Genomic DNA, 24,234 nt, shown 5'->3' with positions numbered 1-24,234 from the left:
CACTTCTGAAGAGGCAAAATAGAAATTAACCTTCGCAACAGCTTCCCTTATACAATCACTCTATCATCACCATGTTCTTTCATCATTGCAAGTCATTTGTAGGTATTAAATTAAACAAGCACCTCTCTGGGGGTGGGGGGCGGGTATCAGTTTAAGTGTCCCCACCCTACATCTCCCCTTGTGTACAGCTGTGAAGAAACACACCTGCCAAATAAGAACACAGCATGACATAATGAGTCTGGAATTCCAATTGAAGGTGTTCATATGTACCCAGATGTATGATGGAAGTGGGCAGAGCGCTCACTAGGGCTACACTGAGAATTGCCAGCTCATATCCACCACAAATCAGTGTGGGGAGAGACCTTACAAGTCACTTATCATGCTTCCTAGTTGGTCCCTGGGGAGCCAAACACCATAGTTTAACACACTGTTTTGCTTATCACTGGGTCGATGGTAAAAGACAATGCTTCCCACATCTCTGCAACACATATGTACACTTAACACCTAGGCATTACCGCTAACATAGTATGTTTACTATAAATCATAGTTACCAGCCCATTGTACTTTCTATCTGCCCCATACAATAGAAGGCTCTGTCGTAACTATCCACTCTCCAAATATTGCAGTCCCAGTAAGATGAATGATTTTTTTAACTGCCTGAAACCCTAGTAGGTTCCGACTCATAGCAACGTAGGAGGATATTATTTGGACCAACTGTGGCAACTTGTTTAAAAAAATAAGCAGGAGGAAATAACTGTGCCTTGGCTGGGTGTCCATTCATCCTACCATCCCATCCACTTTAGCTCACATAGCACCAGGCGTTCCCAGCCATGTCCAGTGTTGTAAAATTGCCTGACCATTCTAAAATGCTTTCTCAATCCTATGTGTAGATTTTGTATGATTTGGAAACGGGAAGTTTAGAGAATAGAAGAAGCTAAAAAATGAGCAGTAGCTTGCATTTCTCTTTGCTGAACCTCAAGTTAAAGACTAACTTGGGAAATTTGTTTTATTTTGCTCCTCGTAGTTCCAGAACGCAGGTAAGTTTACCATTATAAGGTTACAGTGCTGAAAATGACAAGATCGATCTGACCTACTGGAGTTTGATCTTTCCCTGGGAGGTCCACTCCCCTCTTCTAACTCATTAATACTGTGACTTCTTGTTCTTCGTTTAGACACACTCTCCACTTTTTCTCCCCTTTGCTTTGTAGAGCACCTTTTAGAGTTCACATTTTCTTTTTCTTATAATTTCTAAACATTAGGAACACAAGAAAGAACCTTCATTTTTGATGTGCAATGGAAACTAGTTTTTGCCCCCTGTTAACTTTGTTTGGTAAGGCATACTATTTTGATTACACCATTCATCCACTCTAAAGAAAAAGAAAAACACTACATGAATCCCTGTTACGTACCAAGCACTGAGCTAAGTCTTGGGTTTGATGGCAGACAATGAGCCAGAAACAGCCTCTGCAATGAGGGAGCTTACTGACCAGATGTACAAGTAGATGATGAATTAAGTAATTGCAATAAAGTGTGGTCAATCCACGTTAGGATAACTGTGAGGTGTTTAGGGAACACCTAGCAGAGGCATCTTAGCTAGGCTGGGTTTCCATGTGAAAGCAAAGTTTAAAAGGCAGACAGAAGAAAGGGAGGAGAGGGACAGGTCATTCCAGCCATGCAGAGGTCTAGAATGCAAACAGAGCTGAACTGAAAGAGGTTCAATACTAAATTTAATTAATTTTCTTAAAACCTGAATAAACAATTTTCCCTAATAACTTTCTTCTCTTTCTTTGTACCTGGCCCGTTTTAAATAAATGAACGAATGAGTCAGATAAAGCAGTGGAGTTAAAGGAGAGAGACTGGGCATTTCCACCTGTCTTTTTTTTTTATACTTCGAGGACAAGGACAGCACTTGTATTTTAATTGTATAAATGTGTACAGATGTCACATACTCTGTGGTAGGTACACTATTCAAGGTTAGTTTTCCGAAGGGTACTGAGAGCCTACTAGCTATCTAGAGAAATATCTAGAAAAAACTCACATCCTCTCAATAGGTGGATTTGACAGTAGATTTTTATTGTAGTTGTAGGGGTTGTCCTGTCGTAAGGGCTATCAGAATTCCTGAGGAGTGCAAATGGTTAATGTGCTAGGCTGCCAACTTGGAGATGGGCAGTTTGAACCCACCCAAAGACACCTCAAAAGAAAGACATGGTGATTTAGTTCCCCAAAAATCAGTCATGGAAAACTCTATGGATCACAGTTCTACTCTGACACACATGGGGTCACCATGAGTTGGAATCAATCTGATGGGAACTGGATTTTTAAGGGAGCATCAATATTTTCAGGGAGTTGCACCAGAACATGGTTGTAATGTTATACTTGGAGTCAGTAACATAGCAGGAGTTACAGATAAAGCAGACTTGTTACTCAGGCATCCTGGCACTTTCAGTAATAAAGTCACTGGAAAGGGCCCAAAGCGGAACTGCAGAACTTCCTACCTAGGCCTGCACTGTGGTGGTTACTGCCATAGCAGCAGGCTCAAGGGTGACACAGAGCACACCAACATCTTCTAATCCTTTATCTTCTTCTTTTCAGGAGCTTTAAAACCCCAGGAAATGTCACATTTTCACTTGTTTTCTCTGCATTCAGATCTCACAGGCCACTTACCTCGCTTCATGGTATTTGAACATTTTTGATCTTGCAAAATACAAAATGAAAATGTACGTTATGTGGATTAAAGATCGTCTTACATCCCTTAGGATTTTGAACCTAAAATGGGTCTGCAATTCACAACTTAGGGCTGGGAGATAGAAAGAGAGGAGTAAAACCAGGAAGGATGAAATCTCTAGAGACATATCCCAACCTTCGCTTTTCGCTTTTCACCCTTTTTAGCAAGTCAGATAAATGAAGGTACACAAGGCTTTAAAACATACATAAAGTATATGTTTTTAAACATAGGAAATAAAATCTACTTTGAACCAAGAGCTCAGTAGATTTGGGGCTGAGAAGTGGTTCTTTTTCAATGAGTTGACTACTAACAAAATTCAGAAGGCCAGGGTTTCACCCGCAGGTGCAATGGGGGTGTTCTAGCAGAAGAATAGAGTGTGTAAGTCAGAACTAACTGTCCGTCACTACAGCCGATTCAAGTACATTCACTTCTGGAATGTTCTTAATCCTATACATATTTTTAGGTGGAGTAGCCTAGGGAGGTTTTTCATAAGGTTTTCACTGGCTCATGCTTTTCAGAAGTAGACTGCTGGGTCCTTCTCCCCAGTCTGTCTTAGTCTGGTAGCTCAGCTGAAACCTGTCCTCCATGGGTGACTCTGCTGGTATGTGAAGACCGGTGGCATAGCTTCCAGCATCACAGCAACACACAAGCCCCCACAGTACGACAAACTGACAGACACTAGTGACACTAGTGACCGAAGAACAGATGAGTTCTGAAATGACATCAAGGACATCATCCATGAAGAAAGCAAGAGGTCACTGAAAAGACAGGAAAGAAAAGACCCAGATGGATGTCAGAGGAGACTCTGAAACTTGCTCTTGAGCATTGAGCAGCTACAGCAAAAGGAAGAATCGATGAAGTAAAAGAACGGAACAGAAGATTTCAAAGGGTCTCTCGAGGAGACAAAGTAAAGTATTATAATGACATGTGCAAAGAGCTGGAGATGGAAAACCAAAAGGGAAGAACACACTCAGCATTTCTCAAGCTAAAAGAACTGAAGAAAAATTCAAGCCTCGAGTTGCAATAATGAAGGATTCCATGGGGAAAATATTAAATGACACAGGAAGCATCAAAAGAAGATGGAAGGAATACACAGAGTCATTAGACCAAAAAGAATTAGTTGATATTCAACCATTTCAAGAGGTGGCATACGATCAGGAACCGATGGTACTGAAGGAAGAAGTCCAAGCTGCTCTGAAGGCATTGGCAAAAAACAAGGCTCCAGGAATTGATGGAGTATCAATTGAGATGTTTCAACAAACAGATGCAGTGCAGGAGGTGCTCACTCGTCTATGCCAAGAAATATGGAAGACAGCTTCCTGGCCAACTGACTGGAAGAGATCCAGATTTATGCCTATTCCCAAGAAAGGTGATCCAACCAAATGTGGAAATTATAGAACAATATCATTAATTTCACACACAAGGAAAATTTTGCTGAAGATCATTCAAAAATGGCTGCAGCAGTGTCTCAACAGGGAACTGCCAGAAATTCAGGCTGGTTTCAGAAGAGGACGTGGAACCAGGGATATCATTGCTGATGTCAGATGGATCCTGGCTGAAAGCAGAGAATACCAGAAGGAAGTTTACCTGTGTTTTATTGACTATGCAAAGGCATCTGACTGTGTGGATCATAACAAACTATGGATAACACTGTGAAGAATGGGAATTCCAGAACACTTCATTGTGCTCATGAGGAAACTTTACATAGATCAAGAGGCAGTTGTTCGGACAGAACAAGGGGATACTGATTGGTTTAAAGTCAGGAAAGGTGTGCGTCAGGGTTGTATTCTTTCACCATACCTATTTAATCTGTACGCTGAACTGATAATCCGAGAAGCTGGACTATATGAAGAAGGACGGGGCGTCAGGATTGGAGGAAGACTGATTAACAACCTGCGTTATGCAGATGACACAACCTTGCTTGCTGAAAGTGGAGAGGACTTGAAGCACTTATTAATGAAGATCAAAGACCAACGCCTTCAGTATGGATTACACCTCAACATAAAGGAAACACAAATCCTCACAACTGGACCAATGAGCAACATCATGATAAAAGGAGAAAAGATTGAAGTTTTCAAGGATTTTATTTTACTTGGATCCACAATCAACAGCCATAGAAGCAGCAGTCAAGAAATCAAAAGACGCATTGCATTGGGCAAATCTGCCGCAAAGGACCTCTTCAATGTGTCGAAGAGCAAAGATGTCACCCTGAAGACTAAGGTGGGCCTGACCCAAGCCATGGTATTTTCAATCACATCATATGCATGTGAAAGCTGGACAATGAATAAGGAAGACCGAAGAAGAGTTGATGCCTTTGAATTGTGCCGTTAGCGAAGAATATTGAATATACCGGGGACTGCCAAAAGAACAAACAAATCTGTCTTGGAGGAAGTGCAGCCAGAATGTTCCTTAGAGGCAAGGATGGAGAGACTGCCTCTTACATACTTTGGACATGTTGTCAGGAGGGATCAGTCTCTGGAGAGGGACATCATGCTTGGCAGAGTCCAGGGTCAGCGGAAAAGAGGAACACCCTCAACCAGGTGGATTGACACAGTGGCTGCAACAACGAGCTCAAGCATAACAACGATTATAAGTATGGCAGAGGACCGGGCAGTGTTTCATTCTGTTGTGCATAGGGTCGCTATGAGTCAGAACTAACTCGACGGCACCTAACAACAACAACAAGAGTCTAGGGAAACCACTTCATGAAATTGAGCCCCCTGGGCATTCTCTAACATTTTAGTTCATTGATTATTAAAAATTAAACTTCTCAGTCTTATTAAGAAGCTCTCAGGATTTGAGAAAGCTGATTTGGTACAAGCGACGTAAGGAAGCCCTCTTTATGTTGGGACTGATTATTCAAACTGTACTTTTTGTAACAACCCGTATCACCACTGAGCACAGTCCATAGCAGTTAAAGTCAAATATACACCTATATTTATTCTGCAGGACAATTATCCAGTACATCAAGCCTAGCATCAGAAAAAAAAAAAGTTTTTTTTTTTTTTTTTGCATCAGAAAGACTGCATAAATCCATGGAAATTTTTTTTTTTTTTGTATTGCATTGCCATTTCATGCTGTTAGGAGTATGCTCCTTATAAGAATTAGGCCTTACCTACCTTTGCTTTCCCTTTGCTGTACCTATGTGATACCAGCCAACTAAAAAAAAGAACCAGCCTGCTTCTAATGCTGTCAACTCAACGCCAAATACTCAGAAAGTGATTTCACCAGAATTGGAGGGCTTTTTAAGGCATTGATTTGTTTTTATAAATAGATTTCTATTCTGATAACAAATGTTATGCAGTCTCATTATGGAAGAATTTGAAAATATATGAAACTATAAAGAAGAAAATAAAGAACATACATGATTCTTCTACCCAGAGATAATGCCCGCAACATGATATAAATATAAGTTTTGTCTGAAAGTTTGAGCTGTCAACAATCTATAGAATATTCACATTAAAATATCTAAAGCGACCTCTGTTTCCCACTCTCTACAAGGCAGGGAGTGTTTGGGTGTCTTGCTCAGGGTCATAGCAGAAGCAGACCCAGGAGCAGCTCTCCTGTCCCACCTAGTGCTCTCCCTACACCCAACGAGCACACTCCCCGCCCTTGCAGGGCCCAAGTCAGAGCCTGACTCATCTTAGAGGAGATTTCCCTCGTGTTACCTCCAAGATTTCCAGTAAGAGCCCCCCTTTCAGACATGGGAGCTCCTACATTCTCTCAAAATTGACGTGTTAATATTTTTCCCTTTTTAGAGCTCTTTCTCCTGTTTTTTTTTTTTTAATGGCATCGTCTTTTATTTTGAAAAAAAATTATAAAGAAATCTGATTTTATTCTGTATAGAACATTTTGTTTATACAGTGTTGGTCCACCAAGTGATGAAAATAAGAAGTGAGGTTCAAATATTTAATTTACAATATATGAAGACAAATTATGTCAACATTTATTTTGGTTTAGGTTTATTCACTCGTTCAACAAAGGGCTCATGAATACTATATGTCCAGGGTTGCAATATAGAGGTAAGTCATTCATGCCTATGAAAACCAAACAAAACCAAACCCAGTGCCGTCAAGTCGATACCGACTCGTAGACTCACTCCTAAATAGCCTCAGACATCTGAACTCCATTTCTGGTCTAGGTCAACTGTAAGAGAAAAAGCCTTCAGAGGTATCTGAAAGTAAAGAATGGGATTCCCTTTTGACCCAAATCCAGCTTAGGGAGGGCAGCTTCTCATCTCAACAGCTCTGATTTCTCACCCAGAGAGTAACAATATTCTCTTAGTAGTCAGGAAAATTGTCCACCTAGGGACTGGGAGAGAAAATAGGAATAACTTAAAGTTGAGATTTAGATCTATTTCTGTTATTTTGGGCTCTTTTTTAAAATTATTCCCCAAACCAGAGTGATGACTTCAATTTTCAGAGAACATTACTCTAGAAATATTAGGTATGAAGGTTTATACAACATGAATATTGTATATGGGAGGAAATCAAAAGCTCCAACAAGCTACATAGGAACCACAAGCATATCTTTTCTGTGGCAAAAGAAAATAATAGTAATAATACTTGCAGGTAGGAGCTGCCAGTCCTTAAAGTCTCAGAGTTGAGTGGAAAAACCTGCAAGAAATAAATCAATAACTTTCAAAGTGTAGCTTTGAAAACTGAATTAATAAATTAAAAAAAAAAAATCTCCCTTTTAAGTCACTATAATGATAAAGGTCTTACTTTCTATAACCGTGGCAAAAATAAATAAATAAATAAGTTCAGATGACAAAAAACATAAATTCCCATGGAGGAACCTTGCAAATGTTAGGCTTCAGGTCCTCAGAGTCAGTGAGGGAGGAAGAAGTAGCACATGGACTCTTTCCCTTCGTTTCTTTTATTAAATTTCTTAATGATTACAATCCTTTCCCTCTCCCACTATTTCTAGGCAACTGGAGGATAACATCTCCATTGGATTTGGACCCTTTTCCTCCCTCCTACATGTGCTCTTACTAACTCTGGCCCACAAAAAAAAAAAAAAAAAAGTTCAACTAATTATTTTAAGCCCTCTAACTAATGTCGTTTTCAAAACCCGTGGTACGTCAGAGGACTAGCCTTATAGGAAGAGCCGCACCATACACAACAGAAGAGAAAATGTTTTCTTGTTCAAGTGGGTTTGGCAGGTTAAAAAGTGAGGCATTTATGTTTGAGAAAATATCCTGGAACTAGAATGATTGCCCAAGAAATATAAACCCCCAAACCATACAATATAGATGGGAATGAATGCTTATAAGCAGCGGATTGGAGTCAACGACGGGCCCAAGCACAGTAAGAATTGTGAGGATGGTGCAGGACTGGGCGGTATTTCATTCTCTTGCCCATAGGGTCACGATACCATGAGTTGGAACCAACTCGATGGCACCTAACAACAACAAAGTCAAGTTGTCAAGAGTCAAAACTAAGAAAATCAATTCTTCTCCTTATAGATTTGTTGTACCCTCATCTCCTCTTTCAGGTAGAGGTGAAAGAAGGCAAAATGCCAAATTTTTTCATAAACATAGGTATGATAATTTCCTAAGGCAACAAGGATGTTCCTAAACTGTAATCTCTAGAGGCGCCAATGACGCGTCTCTCATCATCACAACGTTAACTTTCATCTCAGGAGAAAGAGAGCGAGCGAATGAATCATATCGCGTAGTAAGAGACGAAAGGTAAGAGGGAAAATAAATCTTCCGCCCTTTGAAAAATAATTAAGCCTGGGTTTTCATTTTCCAGGGTTTAAATTTTGATTAGTCATTAAGGATATTTTAAATAACATTTAATATTTAAAATAAAATATCTAATATTTTAAAAGCTTTTAATTAAAATAATAAATAATATTTTAAAATAAAGCTCTCCCTTTAAATAAATTTACTTACTTAAAATTTCCCTCCAGAAAATGTCCTAACTGCCAGGATTAAAGGAGCTCCTGGCCCAAATTCTCATGAAAGGACTGTGAATCCCAACTATAGTCCTGTCTCTGGGTTAAGGTATTACCATTTCAAAGAGGGAATACAATCTTCCCTACCTAGAATCTTGGATACGGAAGTTCCTGAAGTATTAATTGATTCATTCACTCCCTCATTCATTTATTTATCCACTCAGACATTCATTCATTCAGCAAATTTATTGGCACTTACTCAGAGCCAGAGAAATAGTAAGCTCAGGATACAGTAGTGAACAAGGGACACCTATTGTCTATACCAATGATAGAGGCCGAGACAGCTCATTGCTGCAGTCTTGTCTTCCATGGTTGGTTGGGTGTAAAGAACCTGAAAGTTAGAAATTAAAGACAGGCTAGCATAAATAAAATTGTCAAGGTACTTGCCTTTTCTAAGGAGCCCCGGGTGTACAGTCACTGAGCGCTTGGCTGTTAACCGAACATTGGGTGGTTGGAACCCAGCAGCCACTCCGCAGGAGAAGGATGTGGCACCCTGCTTCCATAAAGATTAAAGCCTTGGAAACTCTATGGGGCAGTTCTACTCTGTCCTACAGGGTCACTATGAGTAGGAATCCCAGTCTTAGAAACCCTATGGGGCAGTTCTACCCTGTCCTATAAAAAAATAAATTAATTCGGGATTGACGCAGTGACTTTGGTTTGGTTTGCTTTTCCCAGTATTTCTGTCCCCATTGCCTCCTTGTGCCACTGCGTCAGGAGCTCAGATCTACACATCTAACAGTAATCCTCTCAGAGCATAGCTAGAACCTACTCCGTACTATACTCCCCCAGCATTTTGCCCATTGCATTGCCGAAATAGGTTTATCTTTTTATTCTATTTTTTGAACCTGTTTCCATGGCTTACTTGTTAAGTACATCTGATGAAACAAGATAGATATGTGGAGCGCAGATTCTCTGAGAGGAATAAAAATCATAGGTTCCAGGTATGTTGCATTAACCTGTCCAGTAAATCTCTATAGGAATAATATCTATGATAAATACAGTTTTATTCGAAAATTTGAGATCGCCTTTGCACTAGAAAAGCAGAATAATTTTCAGTTGATAAGGACAAAAAACAGTATATTTCTTTTCCATAATAATAGGAATGACCACTTCATGAAAAGTGACATTTTGTTTCTGCTGACATTGGAGCCCTGGTGGTGCAGCGGTTAAGAATTACAGTTGCTAACCAAAAGGTCAGCAGTTCAAATCCACCAGCAGCTCCTTGGAAACCCTATGGGTTCTACTCTGTTCTAAAAGGGTCGCTATGAGTTGGATCCAACTCAATTTTTTTCCTGACACTGAAGAAAAATAAGTCTCTATTTTTCCCATTACTGCCACCTGGTGGACAAAGGTGACTTCCTTGGCAAGTACATAGGAACATGTCTTGGCCACTAGATGACAGCACATAACCAAGTTTTCAAAGAGCTAGGCTGAGAGTTTCATGATAAACTCAAAATTGCTTTTGCTTCTCGAAAGACAATGTTCTGTTCCTACAGAAAAGGATGAGTAGAAAACTGTTCAAAATAAGTACTCCATTCTCTTTTCCTAAAGACAAATGGAATTCCAAGTCTAAAGATGTATTCCACAAACCGGTTGATTTATTGCAGAGTAGGGAAAGCTAGCAAGGAGCGCTGGTGGCACAGTGATTAAAGTGTTCACCTGCTTACCGAAAGGTCTGTGGTTTAAAACCACCACTCCGCAGGAGAAAGATGTGACAGTCTGCTTCCATAAAGATTACAGCCTTGGAAACCCTATGGGACTGTTCTACTCTGTCCTACAAGGTTGCTAGGAGTCGGAATCCCTCCACGGCAGTGGGTTTGGCTTTTTGGAAGGACAGCTACCTGAAATTCAACTGGTAACCTAGTTTATTTTTTAAATATATTTCAAGCAAATGTATTTATTTATCTGAATTTTTCTGAAATTGTCTTGTTTAAAGCTTTCTTTTAATCAACGCTTCTTAGTAGGGAAGCTTACCTCCCCTAAGAGATTCATTAGACTCTCACCCAAGGCGATTCCAGTGACTGGTTAACCTAGGCACGTTGTTCTTTTTCTCCTGTCAAAATGCTGCCTAATCGATATGCTTTTCTATCACTTCTTTGTACTAGAATCCCCCAAAGTTTTGTCCATTGTGTTGCTAGAGTATATTTGTCTTTTTATTATATCCTTTAGACCTACACTGCCGTAGCTTCCTTGTTAAGATATGTTTTTTTCTCTCTCCATCAAAATTTCACTGACAGTCCTCCCCGTAGGAATTTTACCCAAAAAATTAACAACAGCAACTTGTATCCACCAAGCGCTTATTATATGCCTGATACCATTCCAAGTATAGAATGCCAATTAACTTATTTAATCCATAGCACAAGTTTATAATAGACATGTTAATTAAACTCATTTTACAGATGAGGACACTGAGCAGAGAGGTTGAGTGAGTTTTTCTGGGTTGTTCCTATGAAAATTAGCTCTTCCTACCTTGATTTCTAGCATTCAGAATGTTGAAGATTCAAAGGAAGTGAGATGTGTGCAGAGAGCCTAGAGCAGAACTGCTGGCCTTCCTCCTTGGCCCCAGTTTTGAAACAATTGCTATTCCAGTGAACATTCCCATGAGGCAGATGGACCATGGGCACCAAGTGTTCTTTACCTAAAGATGGTCCCATGAAGGATCTAGGTTCCTTTGGGTGACGTACATCACTCTTTGCCTTGAATGAACCTTGCAAATTCTAAGGAATGATAAGCCAAAAGGCTGGACCCAAGAAAAAAGGAAAGTTGCACTTTGCACAAGAGCAGACCCAGTTGCTTTCTGGCCACTATCAAATGGTTTAAATGTCCTAGTGATACCCCTAGAGCTATAGGAGCCTTGTTTTTATGAAAATACCAGTGGGGTATTGTGGAATAATGGGGAGGGTTCTAGCTGAAGAATTGGGAGCCCTGAATTTCAGTCCCAGCTCTCCCTCTAGCTGTCTGTGTGACCTTGGGTCACCCATTAGCCTCTCTGGGCCTTGGTTTCTCCTATTACAATGAACACATTCTCTACAATGTCTTTTCTACAATTTTTAAGGAAGTATTTTTAATTTCAAAGAAAAGATATCAAAGCAGGTATTATAAAATCAGGTGGCAGTCTGTTTAACTACAACTGAAATATCAGTGTTCAGATCATGAGGCATATAGAGAAGGTAGGCACAGGTAGTGATCAGATTTCTTGCTTTGATAGAACCCGGCTTCACTGCAAGGCTGAGAGTGGCATTGGTTGATGGGTGTTTGTGTTAGTTACCCTTGTCAGTTGGGAACAGCTACAGGTAACGGACTGACTCTTCTAGGACAGAAGGGCAGGTAGAGACATCCTTGACCATCTTCTGAAAGTTCCTTGGGAGGTCCACCAGTGATCACCACACAAAAGCACATCCAGGCTGGGCTCCTCTCCTGCATATGACCAGTTTAGGGAAATTGTACTTACATGAAGACACAGTTTTCTCCTAAGAACAGCCTGGATGACATGAGGTTTGCTAAAGCTGAATCATAGCCAAACATTTTCAAGACTTCAGGTACTGGGGCAATTGTGCCCTTCTCTATATCCATCATGAGAATGCCAGAAAATGGCATGCTGCTTGATGGCGTCTCCTTGTGACCTGCTTTGGGTGGATAAAGCTATGAGGAAAGGGATTAATAAATTACACAGACTCTCAGAAACTCTGCAGGTCTGATTTTCAAGGTCTGCCTTCTTTGTGCTAAATCAGAGAATAAAGAGTGTAGCTACTCAGGTTCCCTGTTGTTTTAAGTTAGAAGGCTGCTTGGTGTATAGTTCTTCTCATTCGTCAGTGACTCTGGATCTTGGATTTGGCCCATTGTGCATTCAGAGTGTCTGCCATGCACTGGCTGGGCTACAACAGTAAACAATGCCAAACACAGCCTCTCCCTCCATGAAACTCACAGCCCAGTGGGGAAGCCAAGCATTAATAATAATAATAATTAAACTAATACATTTGAAATTAAAACTGAAATGTGTGCCATGAAGGAAGGCGGGGAACTTAATCATCTCAAGGAGACATAAGAAAATCCCCCTGAGGAAGTGACAATTGAATTCTAATGGAATCTCAAGTAGAGAAGTCATTGGACCACAGGCCCTATGGCTAGAGAAAGCATGGTACCATGAGAAATAAAGGAAGGCTGGCAGGCTGGAATGTAGAGATGATCCAAACCAAACCCAGTGCCGTCGAGTTGATTCCAACTCATAGCGCCCCTATAGGACAGAGTAGAACTGCCCAACAGAGATTCCAAGGGGCGCCTGGTGGATTCGAACTTCCCACCTTTTGGTTAACAGCTGTAACACTTAACCACTATGCCACCAGGGTTTCCAAACCTGTTGCCCTCGAGTTGATTCCGACTCATAGAGACCCTATAGGACAGAGTAGAACTGCCCCATAGAGTTTCCAAGGAGCACCTGGTGGATTTGAACTGCCGACCTTTTGGTTAGCAGTCGTAACACTTAACTGCTATGCCCCCAGGGTTTCCCACAGAGATGATAGGCATTGATAAAGCTGGAGAGGTGTGGGGAAAGGGGTGACAGACTACATAGGGCCATAGAATCCATGCTAAGGATTTTGTCCTTTTTTCTGAGAGCCACAAGGAAGCATAAACAAGTTTCAAGCAGGACAGCGAGGTGACCAGATGTACAATTCAAAAGGCTTCCTCTGGCTAAAAAGCTTAGTCACTTCACTTCCTTAGAGAAAACACATTACTCAGGAATACAAGGCCATGTCCTGATCTTCACAGAAAAGAAAGCCTGTATCCCACAGCCACAGTCTAGGCTCCTGCACTGACCAACCATTCAGTTGGTCCTGAGATTCAAGGTAGAAATCCTGTGAAAATTTTATATGTTTACTTCCGAAGATCAAAGAGCGCTATGATTTACTTGATAAAAGGACACTTAAAAAAGGAACTCAACCACAATTTCTTGAGATAGCCTGAGATTTATTTATACATTCAGTAAATAGGTACTGAATATCTGCTACGTGCCAGGCTCTCACATAGACACCAGATGTCTAATGGCAGACGAGACACCCATTGTTGATGCCCTGATGGAGTGCGTGTTCTAATGGGTGACACAAACCACAAACAAGCAAATAAATAACCACGTAATATGAAGCCAGTAGTGTTGAGTGTTATTAAAATTAGTAAAGCAGGATAAAGAAATAGAGAAACAGGGGTACTAGTTTTGATAAGGTGACCAGGGAACCCATTCCTGAGTTGGTGACATTACAGCAAAAATCGGAATGAAGTGACGGAGTGGGCCGTGCAAAGATCTGAGGGAAGAACATTCCAACAACAAGTGCAAACGTTTAGACCTGGCATGGACTCAGCCTGTTAAGAGAAGAGGAAGGAGGTCATTTGGCTTCAGTGGAGTGAATCAGGGGCAAAATTCAATATGGAGTCGGGAGCCAGACACATTCTGTGGTCTCACAAAATTGGAGTCAAGGATACTTTTAGATGCACACTCAGAGTTCTGTCCTTGTCTACACACAGCACGTAACACCAGCTAGTTGTAGTTGCAAATCATTTTTGCCACCTCTAGTTGAACAACATTTGTTCCAACAACAAAAAAAAGTCTCTATTTGCCTTTCTTTCAAAAAAATCTATCAATATCCTATCCTATCAGATTGTCCCTTCTGCCTTCTCTCTCATTCCTCTTTCAGTGGAGAGCACCAGACTGCCTTTGTGTTAATTCTCAATTGATAAAGAATTTTTTTCTTTGTGTTTGTTTTGCTTAATGTTTCTTTTTTTAGAAATTGGCACCACCGTGCACTTCAAGCAAAAAGGTATGGTTCTTATTTCTAGTTACCTTCTCTATGTTTAAAATTAAGATTTCACAGCAACATATTGTGGCTTTATGTATTTGAATTTGTTTCATATCAGTAATATTCAGTAATAATTTCCATAACACATTTGCAACCATTTTACTCGAATTGTGAACTTACCCATAAAAAGTTACTGGTCCAACTCATGACCCCTATATTGCTTTTGATAGGCTATTCATTTTTAAATCTCTGGAACTGAGAAAGTTACTTCCCCCTACTTTCCTTATCTTAAGTGTCCAGGATTAATTGTTGGATAACTGCATTTTGGAAATACTCACTGTCCAATGAATGGGCTCTCTCAGAAAAGACACAGAGCCTATTATGGCCACTTGTTGGCTATTCAAATAGATAGAGTGCTAAAGGAAACAGAGGAGTATCTCTTTAAATGAATCGGTTAGGCAGTTGTATCTCCTCCTGCATCATCCTCTTCCGAGGTCATCATAGAACCTCACTCTGCCACAGTCAACCAGGGCTTCCAGGCTCTGCCAGGAACTGCCTTTCTGTGCCCTTCAAACTGTGCCACATAATTTCATCAGCCACGTGACACATAATCCAGGTACTTTCCTCTATAGGGACAGTGCAGTCAGGTCAATGCGCCACAAATGCGGCGCCTTATTTACAAGTCCAAGAGATCAGATTTCCTAACAGTGTTGTAGCTCAGACCAGAACCACAGAGACACTGTGTGGCCTGCCACCCTCCCCTTAAGTCCTCGTGGTCACCCAAGAGGATGGACAATGGTCTCCTTAGACGATGTCTTCCTCTTAGAGCCCTTAAAGGTATTGAGAAAACCAAGATCATTCTCAATAGTGAAAACCGATCCTTGTGCGACTAGACCATATTTGTGACTAACAGCCACAGAGATATGGACACCTGGTTGTTTACGCCCAAGAAAGGACTAGCACCTCATTCATGACCAGCTTTAGCAGACCCTCACAGAAGACAGCAGAGAAGAGGCAGCCAGGAATATATGCAAAGGGCCATCATCATGCAGAACAAGAAGGTGTAAACTACTATCCTCTTCAGTATTTCTTCTCTCCCCAATTCCATGAGGACTAATTACATTTGTATCTGAAGTGGTTGGTGTCACTCACTAGAACATGAGACACATCAGGACATTAAGGTGGTTGGAGAAACAGGATACATGTTTGTTTTTAATTTCAAAGACCATCGAAATAATATAAGTGTTATAAGTACTATTAGTATTGACCTAAGATTTCAAAATCTTTCATGTCAAAATATATTACATTGTTTTGATGTGGAAAAAAAGTGATAATTCCAGCTTTACTATGAGAATACTTCAGCCTTACCAAAATCTCACTTTACAGATGGGGGAACAACGCATAAAGGTTTATGTAGGGAAAGCCTACATTTAATTTGAGGACTTAAAATAAACATAAGTGTTTCCCCTCTTCTAATCTGCTCCGAGGGCAGCGGTGGTTCGGTGGTAGAATTCTCACCTTCCATGCAGACAACCAAGGTTTGATTTCTGACCAACACACCTCATGTGCAGCCACCACCCATCTGTTGGTGGTTTTAGCACCACGGTTGCCCAAGTCAGTGGCTGACTCGATGGCAGCTAACAGCAATCTGCTCCTGCCTGGAGGATATAGATTTTAATCCCTGATTCATTCATCCAGAAGAAGTCGTATTGGCTGAAAAGGCATAGCAGGTGATGCCAAAGTCAGTCTTATGAAGCTTCCCCTTAAATATGGCTTCCCAGAAAACCAAAGTGCCGTAGTCTGCACTTTAGATAATAGTGAAAAGAGATACTTAGGAGGTTCTGAAGATTGCTTTCTTTCTTTGGCTTCACAGTTATTTTATAGGTTGCTTCTGCTTTTGTTTTATTTTCAATCATTCGAACAACTCTTAATAACTCTAAAAGAATTAAAACTCTCTAGCTTGTCTTTCCTTCTTGTATGGCTGAATTATTTACGAGAATGAATTACAATTGACCCCGAATCCTTAGTGCCTGAAAGGAATGCCGGAGGATCACTGAGGGTGTGATTAATGACCACTGTGAATAAATCGAGTCCCATATACAGGCAAGGAGCCCTGAGTACTCGGGAGAAGCAAAAGAACAGTGTTGGCCAGATTGAAATTGGCCAAGCATCATGCTCTTTAGAACAGGTGTTTGAAAAATCACCTTGTCCTTTCTTTGAGTTTTTATTGAGATTACAAAATAACTGGTTCAGGATCCTACCTCAGATTTGTAGTATAGAGGCTTGCCAGAAAATGCTGGTGTCCCTGAATTTCAGAATGGTTTTCCAGTCTTGCCTTTACGAAATCCTTTCTATAAGCAGTGCCGTGGCAAAGCGCAGTCCAGTTTTCATCTTGGTACAAAGCTTCACGTACCAACCTCCTACTGGTGTTGAGAACCTTGACCTAGTCTAGTATGTTGACTCAAGGTTCACAGTCTTGCAACAACTGTATTTTGCCCTTTCAGGCCAAAGATTAAAAGACTTTGACCTCATTTACTGAACCAATGTCTTTAATCGAGGTTGTTATTTCATGCCTTTCTGTAATCTAAATTTCTATAGTTAATAAATATGATGATGCTGTCATTTTCTAAACATTTACTAGATACCACACATACGTGTGTGTACACATACATGTACTAAATTTTTGAATTCTGGTTCTATTTGCCTATCTATTCTTAAGGCTAATTTGTGTTGCAGATTCTTGCTTTCATTATATCTGTCAGGATATGAAAGCACTTGCTGAGCCTGGCCATCTGGTGTGGGAAATAGGATTTATCATTTGCATTTCCACAAATAAGCAGAAATTTCATAACTACGAACTGAAACATAATTAATGATTTTCCTGATTATTCTTCTCTGAAATAGCCATTAACTGAAGTAGTCTTCTATGCAGTCATATAGATCTATAATTGCATACCCACTTGTGATGATTCTCAACTATCACCCATTTACCCTTGCATTTTTCAAGCCTATTTATTTACTCTCAAAACCAATTATGAAAAGAGCAAGTAATATAAGCACATGAAATAGCTATATGAGAGCACTTAATAAATAATAATTGATAGAGATGAGGAGATCTTTAACAGAAGTACAAAATACAGTTCATATATATAATAATACTCCTATTAAGGGTAAAATTAAAGATTATTAACACAGGCACACAGATTTCCTATGTATAACTCAGAATGGCAAGGGAAAGTAACAGCTAATTCTCAATTATGTGTACTAGAAGACCAATTATACGTGTGTATATCCTTTGTGGGAGCCCTGGTGGTACAGTGGTTAAACATTCAGCTGCTAACCAAAACATCAGTTCAAATCCACCAGACGCTCCTTGGAAACTCTGTGGGACGGTTGTACTCTGTCTTATAGGGTTGCTATGAGTCAGGATTGAATCGATGGCAACAGGTTTGGTTTGGGTAGGTGTATCTTATGTGTATGTATGAGTATGTATTTAACATAAGGAGTCCCTGGGTGATGCAAATGGTTAAGTGCTTGACTGTTACGTGTAAGGTTGGTGGTTCGAACCTACCCGGAGGCACCTTGGGAGATAGGCCTGGCAACCTGCTTCCAAAGGTCACAACCTTGAAAATCCTGTGAATCAGTTCTACTCTGCACACGTGGGTCGCCATGAGTTGAAATCTATTTGATGACAGCTAACAACATTTAACAGATATACTTTGTGTGCATGCGTGTGTGTATACGTGTATTAGCAAGAATATTATATGTGAACATGTATATGTATGTATCATGTTTTTTAATGAAGAAATTTTGCTTTGTCAAATAGTCATTATCCTTCAAATAAAATGATACAATTATGCTTCTTAGACATGCCCAGGTAGCTCTCAGCTCAAAGATGCCTGGAAGATAATCTAACCTGTCCCAGTACTAAAAGAATGATTTAGGAAACAATTAAGCAGAATGAGACTCTTTTGGAAAACATTCCGTTTCACACTCTCCCTGGGACAAAAGAGAAATCATTGCTGCTTAACCCTATATGGCCTCCATCTGGAAGGCTTACGCTAATTCTGGTGGCACAGTGGTTAAGTGCTGAGCTGCTAAATGAAATGTTAGTGGTTCAAACTCACCAGCTGCTCTACAGGAGAAAGGTGTGGCAGTCCGCGTCCATAAAGATTACAGCTTGGAAACCCTATTGGACAGTTCTACTCTGTCCTATAGGGCCTCTATCAGTTGGAATCAACTTGATGGCACACAACAACAATCTGAACATACTTTTGGAACTCTTTATCAAATGTGTCAAGCAGCTCATGCCATCTAATGTATGTAGAACAAAAAATGATAGGAAAATAACATCGTTATCAGACCAGAAGCCCTGAGAAGTTTCCATTAAGAAAGCTTGAAGGTCCCAAAAGGTCAAAAAGGCTAAAAGGCCCTGCCTTCCAGCTCCTGATGGGACTGAGATTCTCTTAAAATTTTAAAAGGAAGAGGAGACAGTTTGGAAGGGTTTTGAGCTAAGATTCAAAATACCTAGATTCTAGTACCTGGTCAACAATCATTAGCCAGGTGCTCATAGGCAGGATATGCCGCTTTGCTGAATCTTAATTCCTCATAAAAGGCACAAACCTAAAGGTAACTATAAAACCAAAAAAAAAAAAAAAACCCATTGCCATTCAGTTGATTCCAACTCATAGCGACCCTATAGGAGAGAAGAGAACAGAGAACTGCCCCACAGGATTTCCAAGGAGTGTCTGGTGGATTCGAACTGCCAACCTTTTGGTTAGCAGCTGTAGCTCTTAACCACTGCGCCACCAAGGCCCCAAAGGTAACTAAAGTTCTTATTAATAGGATCCTATCGCTCAGAGTCAGAATTGACGCAATGGCAACTGCTTTGGGTTTCTTTTTATAGCCATTCAGGACATTACAGAATTGACTGGTTAAATACTTAAGTTGTTTATCCTGTGCTTCCACATCTTTGCACATTGAGCTCAGGAAACCCTGGTGGCGTAGTGGTTAAGAGCTAGGGCTGCTAACTAAAGGTCAGCAGCTCTAATCCACAAGGCACTCCTTGGAAACTCTACGGAGCAGTTCTACTCTGTCCTGTGGGGCCGTTACGAGTCGGAACCCACTTGACGGCAGTGGGTCTGGTTTTTTGGTTTTATGTATAGTTATTAATTCAAAATTTGTATATACTCATATTTTATATTAAGTAATGTTTTTTCAGAGTCCCTGAATGGTGCCAATGGCTAAGCACTGGTCTACTAACCAAAAGGTTGGCAATTCAGACCCACCCAGAGAAACCTTCCAGAAAGGTCGCAGCCTTGAAAGCAGTTCTACTCTGCACTCTTGGGGTCTCCATGAGTCAGAATCAACTCAAAGGCAACTAAGAACACGTTTAATATTTTTAAGAAGCATTCTATTTAGAAGTATTTCTTTGAAAATCATTTCCACCGAGATAATGGATGTCCCTCATTGTTCCTGTTTGTTTGGCTATTGTTTTAAACAAATCCAAAATGCACATTTGACAGTGACTCACCGGCACCCTTTCACTGTGAAGCTCCACTGTCGGTGGAGACAAGCACAGACCATGGCGCCAAACTCCTGTGTAAAAATCCCAGCACCTCTACTTGCCAGATGTATCAATAAATACTAGCTCAGTAGACATAGCCTCTCTGTGCCTCAGTTTCTCATTGTCAAACTGGGTTAGTTATAGCACCTTCCTCATAGGATGGTTGTGCGCTTATATTTGTAAAGCATTTATAATAACACCTTATAGTGTTACGTGATTGCTTTCTGGTTTTATTTTGTTGCTGTTGTTGTTCCTTATATAAAACACAGATTAGGGTGCCAAGCTTGAATTCAGCATCTTTCCTATATTATTTTATCTCCAAATCTGGTATGTTTGTAGACATTTTTGGAAACATGAATATACCAGAGGATGCCTGCATTGCCCTTACAAACCATCATGGTTTTAAACAGACACACATACACACGCATACTCATTCATGAACATTGATCTGCACGTATGCCCTCAAAACTTCAAAGTGATCCATGATTACAGCAGTTTTTCTTTTGAACATCATTATTTAAGTATAGTCTTAACTTCTAAATTGTCTGTAGTGAAAAATGTTAACATCTTCTTCTTTTAATGAATATTCCAAAGGAGACACTGGGACAAGAGAAGTGTAGGAGACAACCCCTTCAACTGGGCCTCCAGTTTCTGCCCCAATCCTCCTCTTTCCATTGACACACAAACCCCTTCCCCACCTTCCTCGCCATTCAACTCTGTCAGACCACAACCCCACCTCCTAGTCATGTCCACATCTTGGAAACTAAGGTGGCAGCAGGAGACACGTTAGGCTGCCCCTCCATGCTGAACTCGGGGGAGTTCAAGTCTCAGCTCTGCTCCCGTTCAGACCTGCCTCCTAACCTCTCTGGCCCCAGGGGTGTGTGTGTGTGTGTTTTAAGTGTCAAATGAAGAGTTTGAATAAGTTCATCCCCTGCTGCCTCTAAAGATCCTACGTGTGCTTGATTATTTTCTATCTCACTGCTAAGGTGCTAAATCAAAACCAAACCATTGCCATCGAGCAGATTCCGACTCAGAGCAACCCTATAGGACAGAGTAGGACTGCCCCACAGGATTTCCAAGGCTGTAAGGGAAGCAGACTGCCACATCTTTCTCCATGAAGAGCTGCTGTTGGGTTCCAACTGCCCACCTTTTAGTTAGCCGCTAACAGCCCAGTGCTTAAACACTGCACCATCCAGGCTCTTTGCTAAGGTGCTACCCAGCTATAAATACTACTTTGAAGCCATCCCCTTCCCCTTAACAAATAAATAATGACGACTCCTCTCCTGGGAAACAAGGAAGTCATGGATTAAATTGGCCCCGTTTTTTATTGATGGAGGTGCTGTGATGAATGGCTGAGGAGGCCGTGTCTGGCTGCGGAAGGACCCTCATCATTGCTGGGAGTCTTACTGGGTGCTGGCCTCAAGGAGCTGCACCACGCGAGAGCAGGCAAGGTGGTCTAGTGACAGGAGGCTGCTGGACCATCAGAGACGTCAGCAAACAGGCAGTTTAAGCTGGTCACTGGCAAGAGCATTGTGTATTTAGAAGTGTCTCAACCAATGATACCCCTTAAGATACTCCTAAATCCCGGCAAGAGTGGGATTTAAGAAAAATGCTGCGCCCTTCTTTGGCTGCACATGCGCACTGACTATGCGGCGCTACTACCTGGCCAGGCCTCACCTCTGCTGCAATCAGCGTCAGCGGTAACAGAGTACGAGGACGTAACTACTCTCTTCTCTCTCTCCCCTCTTTTGCCCCGCAGGACCTGGGTCGGTGAGAGGAATCAACGGATCCATCAGTCTGGCGGTTCCACTGTGGCTGCTGGCAGCATCTCTGCTCTGCCTTCTCAGCAAATGTTAATACAAGTTTAAAAATAATAATTAAAAAAAAAAAAAACACACAAGAATGCATCACACAGGATACAAAGAGAGAGTGCGCCAGCTGGGGGGGAGGCCGTTGATTTCACAAGTTTGTGTGTTTATAAATGAATGGGGAAATAAAAAAATGAAAAAGAAAACACAACATTTTACAAAAAAAAAAAAATTTAAGTCCATCAATTAAAAACAAATTTTTTTTTAAGACAATTCAGGGTGGGAAAAGTTCTACCAGGATCTGTGTATATCTAAGCAAATGTGCGCTGTGTAAAGGCTACATCATACTAAAGACGTCCGGGTGTTGTAAAAATAACGCAAAGAAGTACCAGACGGATATTAACCACTGCCATCACCCCTCATCCTTCCTTCATGCTTTTTCATCTGGGAGGTGGGGAGGATAAGGACTTGCACTGGTGTTTATATTTCCACAATCTTTTTATTCTGTTTTTTTATTTGAGCCATTGCAGACTATTGATGTAATCCATGAAGGAGTCCAGTGTTGGGCCTTTATCTGGCTTGCCTGCCTCCACCCTGTCTCCAACTTTTAAGACCATACCTTCTCCCTCCAGTGTGTTCTATCTACCCCTACCCATCCAGATATTCCCTCTTTACCCTCCCGCTGCTTCTCTTCACCCCCACCACCCCCCTGAGCACTAGTTATGCCGCAAATGCTAGGAAGTGCCATTCTAATTGTATCCACTGTGCGCGCGTGCTTGTCCTTCTCTCACGTGGCTGAACATGTGTGTGAGCGTGTGTCTCTCTAAAGCATGCCAAGGGAATGGTCCATGTGTACATAGACTCACTGTGCTGTAGATACTGTCATGCATTGTAATTGTGAGATGCGGCTGTGACAAGTTGCTGGGGGGCGTTGGCGGGAAAGGAGGGGAGGAGCAGAGCCCCTTTCCCCAGCTTTGACTGCCACCTGACATCAGCGTGTATTCAAACCAAGCTGTGCCCCTTCCAAGGGCAGAACCCCATACTCCCTCTAGTCCAATCATGGGAACCCCGTCAGGAGTCACTCAGAATATCACTGTAAAGGAAAGTGCCTGCTGTTGATGGGTGAGCAAACAGTAGAAAAAACAGTGAGGTGAATGAGGCAAGGTAGGAGAAAAGGTTTCTGATTTCACTCTTTTTTCATGATTCTGATGGATTCATATATTTTTGGGCTTTTTACAGACTGGCCTCTGCTCTGCTTCAGGAGGGGGTAGTATCTAGCAAAGCCCCCAGAAACCGGCCGATCTCCAAAGGTTAATTCCCAGTGGCAGCAGACTGATGAGCCACGTAGAGCTCCCAAGCGACCCCTTGGCCCCCTCCCTAATCTTCAAATAACACTGCATTTGTCCCATCGATTCTTCTGAGCAGAGTTTGTTTCATAGTTCAGATAAAATACAGGGAGAGTGAGCAAAGAAGGAAAAGTTGGCAGATACCCAGGTCCCTATCCATATGCTGGAGATATTGTCAAAGCTCTAATACAAAGCCTAGACCTTAACAAAAAGGAATTTGCTCCTTTGAAGATTTTTGACCTGGTGTTCTAGGCTATTGCTTTATTTGGTTCCCCACATCACCTCCCTTTAGTTCCCCTGATGGTGTGTCCAACATCATTTTTCATACAGGCCCATCATTATCCTAGAGTAGGCCACTAAGAATTGCATTATAATCACCTTCCCTGCTTGCTATTAGCTTCCAGTCTTCTGGAAAAAAAAATACAGTGGGTTAAGGTGTTTAAACGTACTCCTCCAAGAGTGTTCTTGCCATTAACACTGAAATGGGAGCTAGTTTCTTAACCAAAAGAGCTGGACATCCTGTAATAAATTTAGGCAGATGTCTTAGTACCACAGAGTTTGGCATCTCCACAGGCTTTTCTTAGAAACAGTCTTGCAGAGAGAGCTAGCTCCCTGTGTGTGCGTATCTTTGTCAGGAAACTAGTCATTGCTCTAACTTATGCTATAAGAGGTATCAGACGTGGCTCAGTTTATGAACGGACAGATATTATCATTGAGGTTATAATTGAATGTATTACATCAGAGTCCAAAGTGACATCTTACTGAGTTTTGGAACCTTAAAATTTCTTGTCACATGATATAAAACAGGAAACTTAACAACTGTAAATTAAAAGAAAAAAACTCTGAAAATTCTCTCCATATTTTTTATTGATCCAAGGCTCTTTGCAATGAGTCTCTTCTTTGCAGGTAGTCATCTCTTTGATGAGCAGCATTTTTAAGTTCTTCTAGGAGATTCTATTTCTTTTTCCCTAGAAGCTTGTCACTCTTCCCCTTTTATGACTTTTTATGATAGACCCTGAAATTCTTATCCAAGAAGATG

At 41.1% G+C, this 24,234-nt stretch overlaps 1 protein-coding gene across 2 annotated transcripts in view; it reads left to right on the top strand.

The window, feature by feature from the left end:
• The window catches only part of LSAMP (limbic system associated membrane protein), an 867,785-nt gene extending 845,841 nt beyond the window's left edge, over positions 1-21,944 (top strand). Inside the window, exons 8-9 of one of the 2 annotated variants that reach the window (XM_064284506.1) lie at positions 14,464-14,496; positions 21,801-21,944. In XM_064284506.1, coding sequence (XP_064140576.1) covers positions 14,464-14,496; positions 21,801-21,898 — 131 coding nt within the window. In that variant the 3' untranslated portion in view covers positions 21,899-21,944. The remainder of the gene's footprint in view (positions 1-14,463; positions 14,497-21,800) is intronic. The other variant, XM_064284553.1, reaches the window with a different exon arrangement.
• The last annotated feature ends 2,290 nt before the right edge of the window (positions 21,945-24,234 follow it).

The sequence above is a fragment of the Loxodonta africana genome, chromosome 1, assembly GCF_030014295.1.
Source record: "Loxodonta africana isolate mLoxAfr1 chromosome 1, mLoxAfr1.hap2, whole genome shotgun sequence".
Taxonomy (NCBI): Eukaryota; Metazoa; Chordata; class Mammalia; order Proboscidea; family Elephantidae; genus Loxodonta; species Loxodonta africana.
Note: the sequence above shows the minus strand (reverse complement) of the source record. Positions and strands in the feature narration are given on the sequence as shown.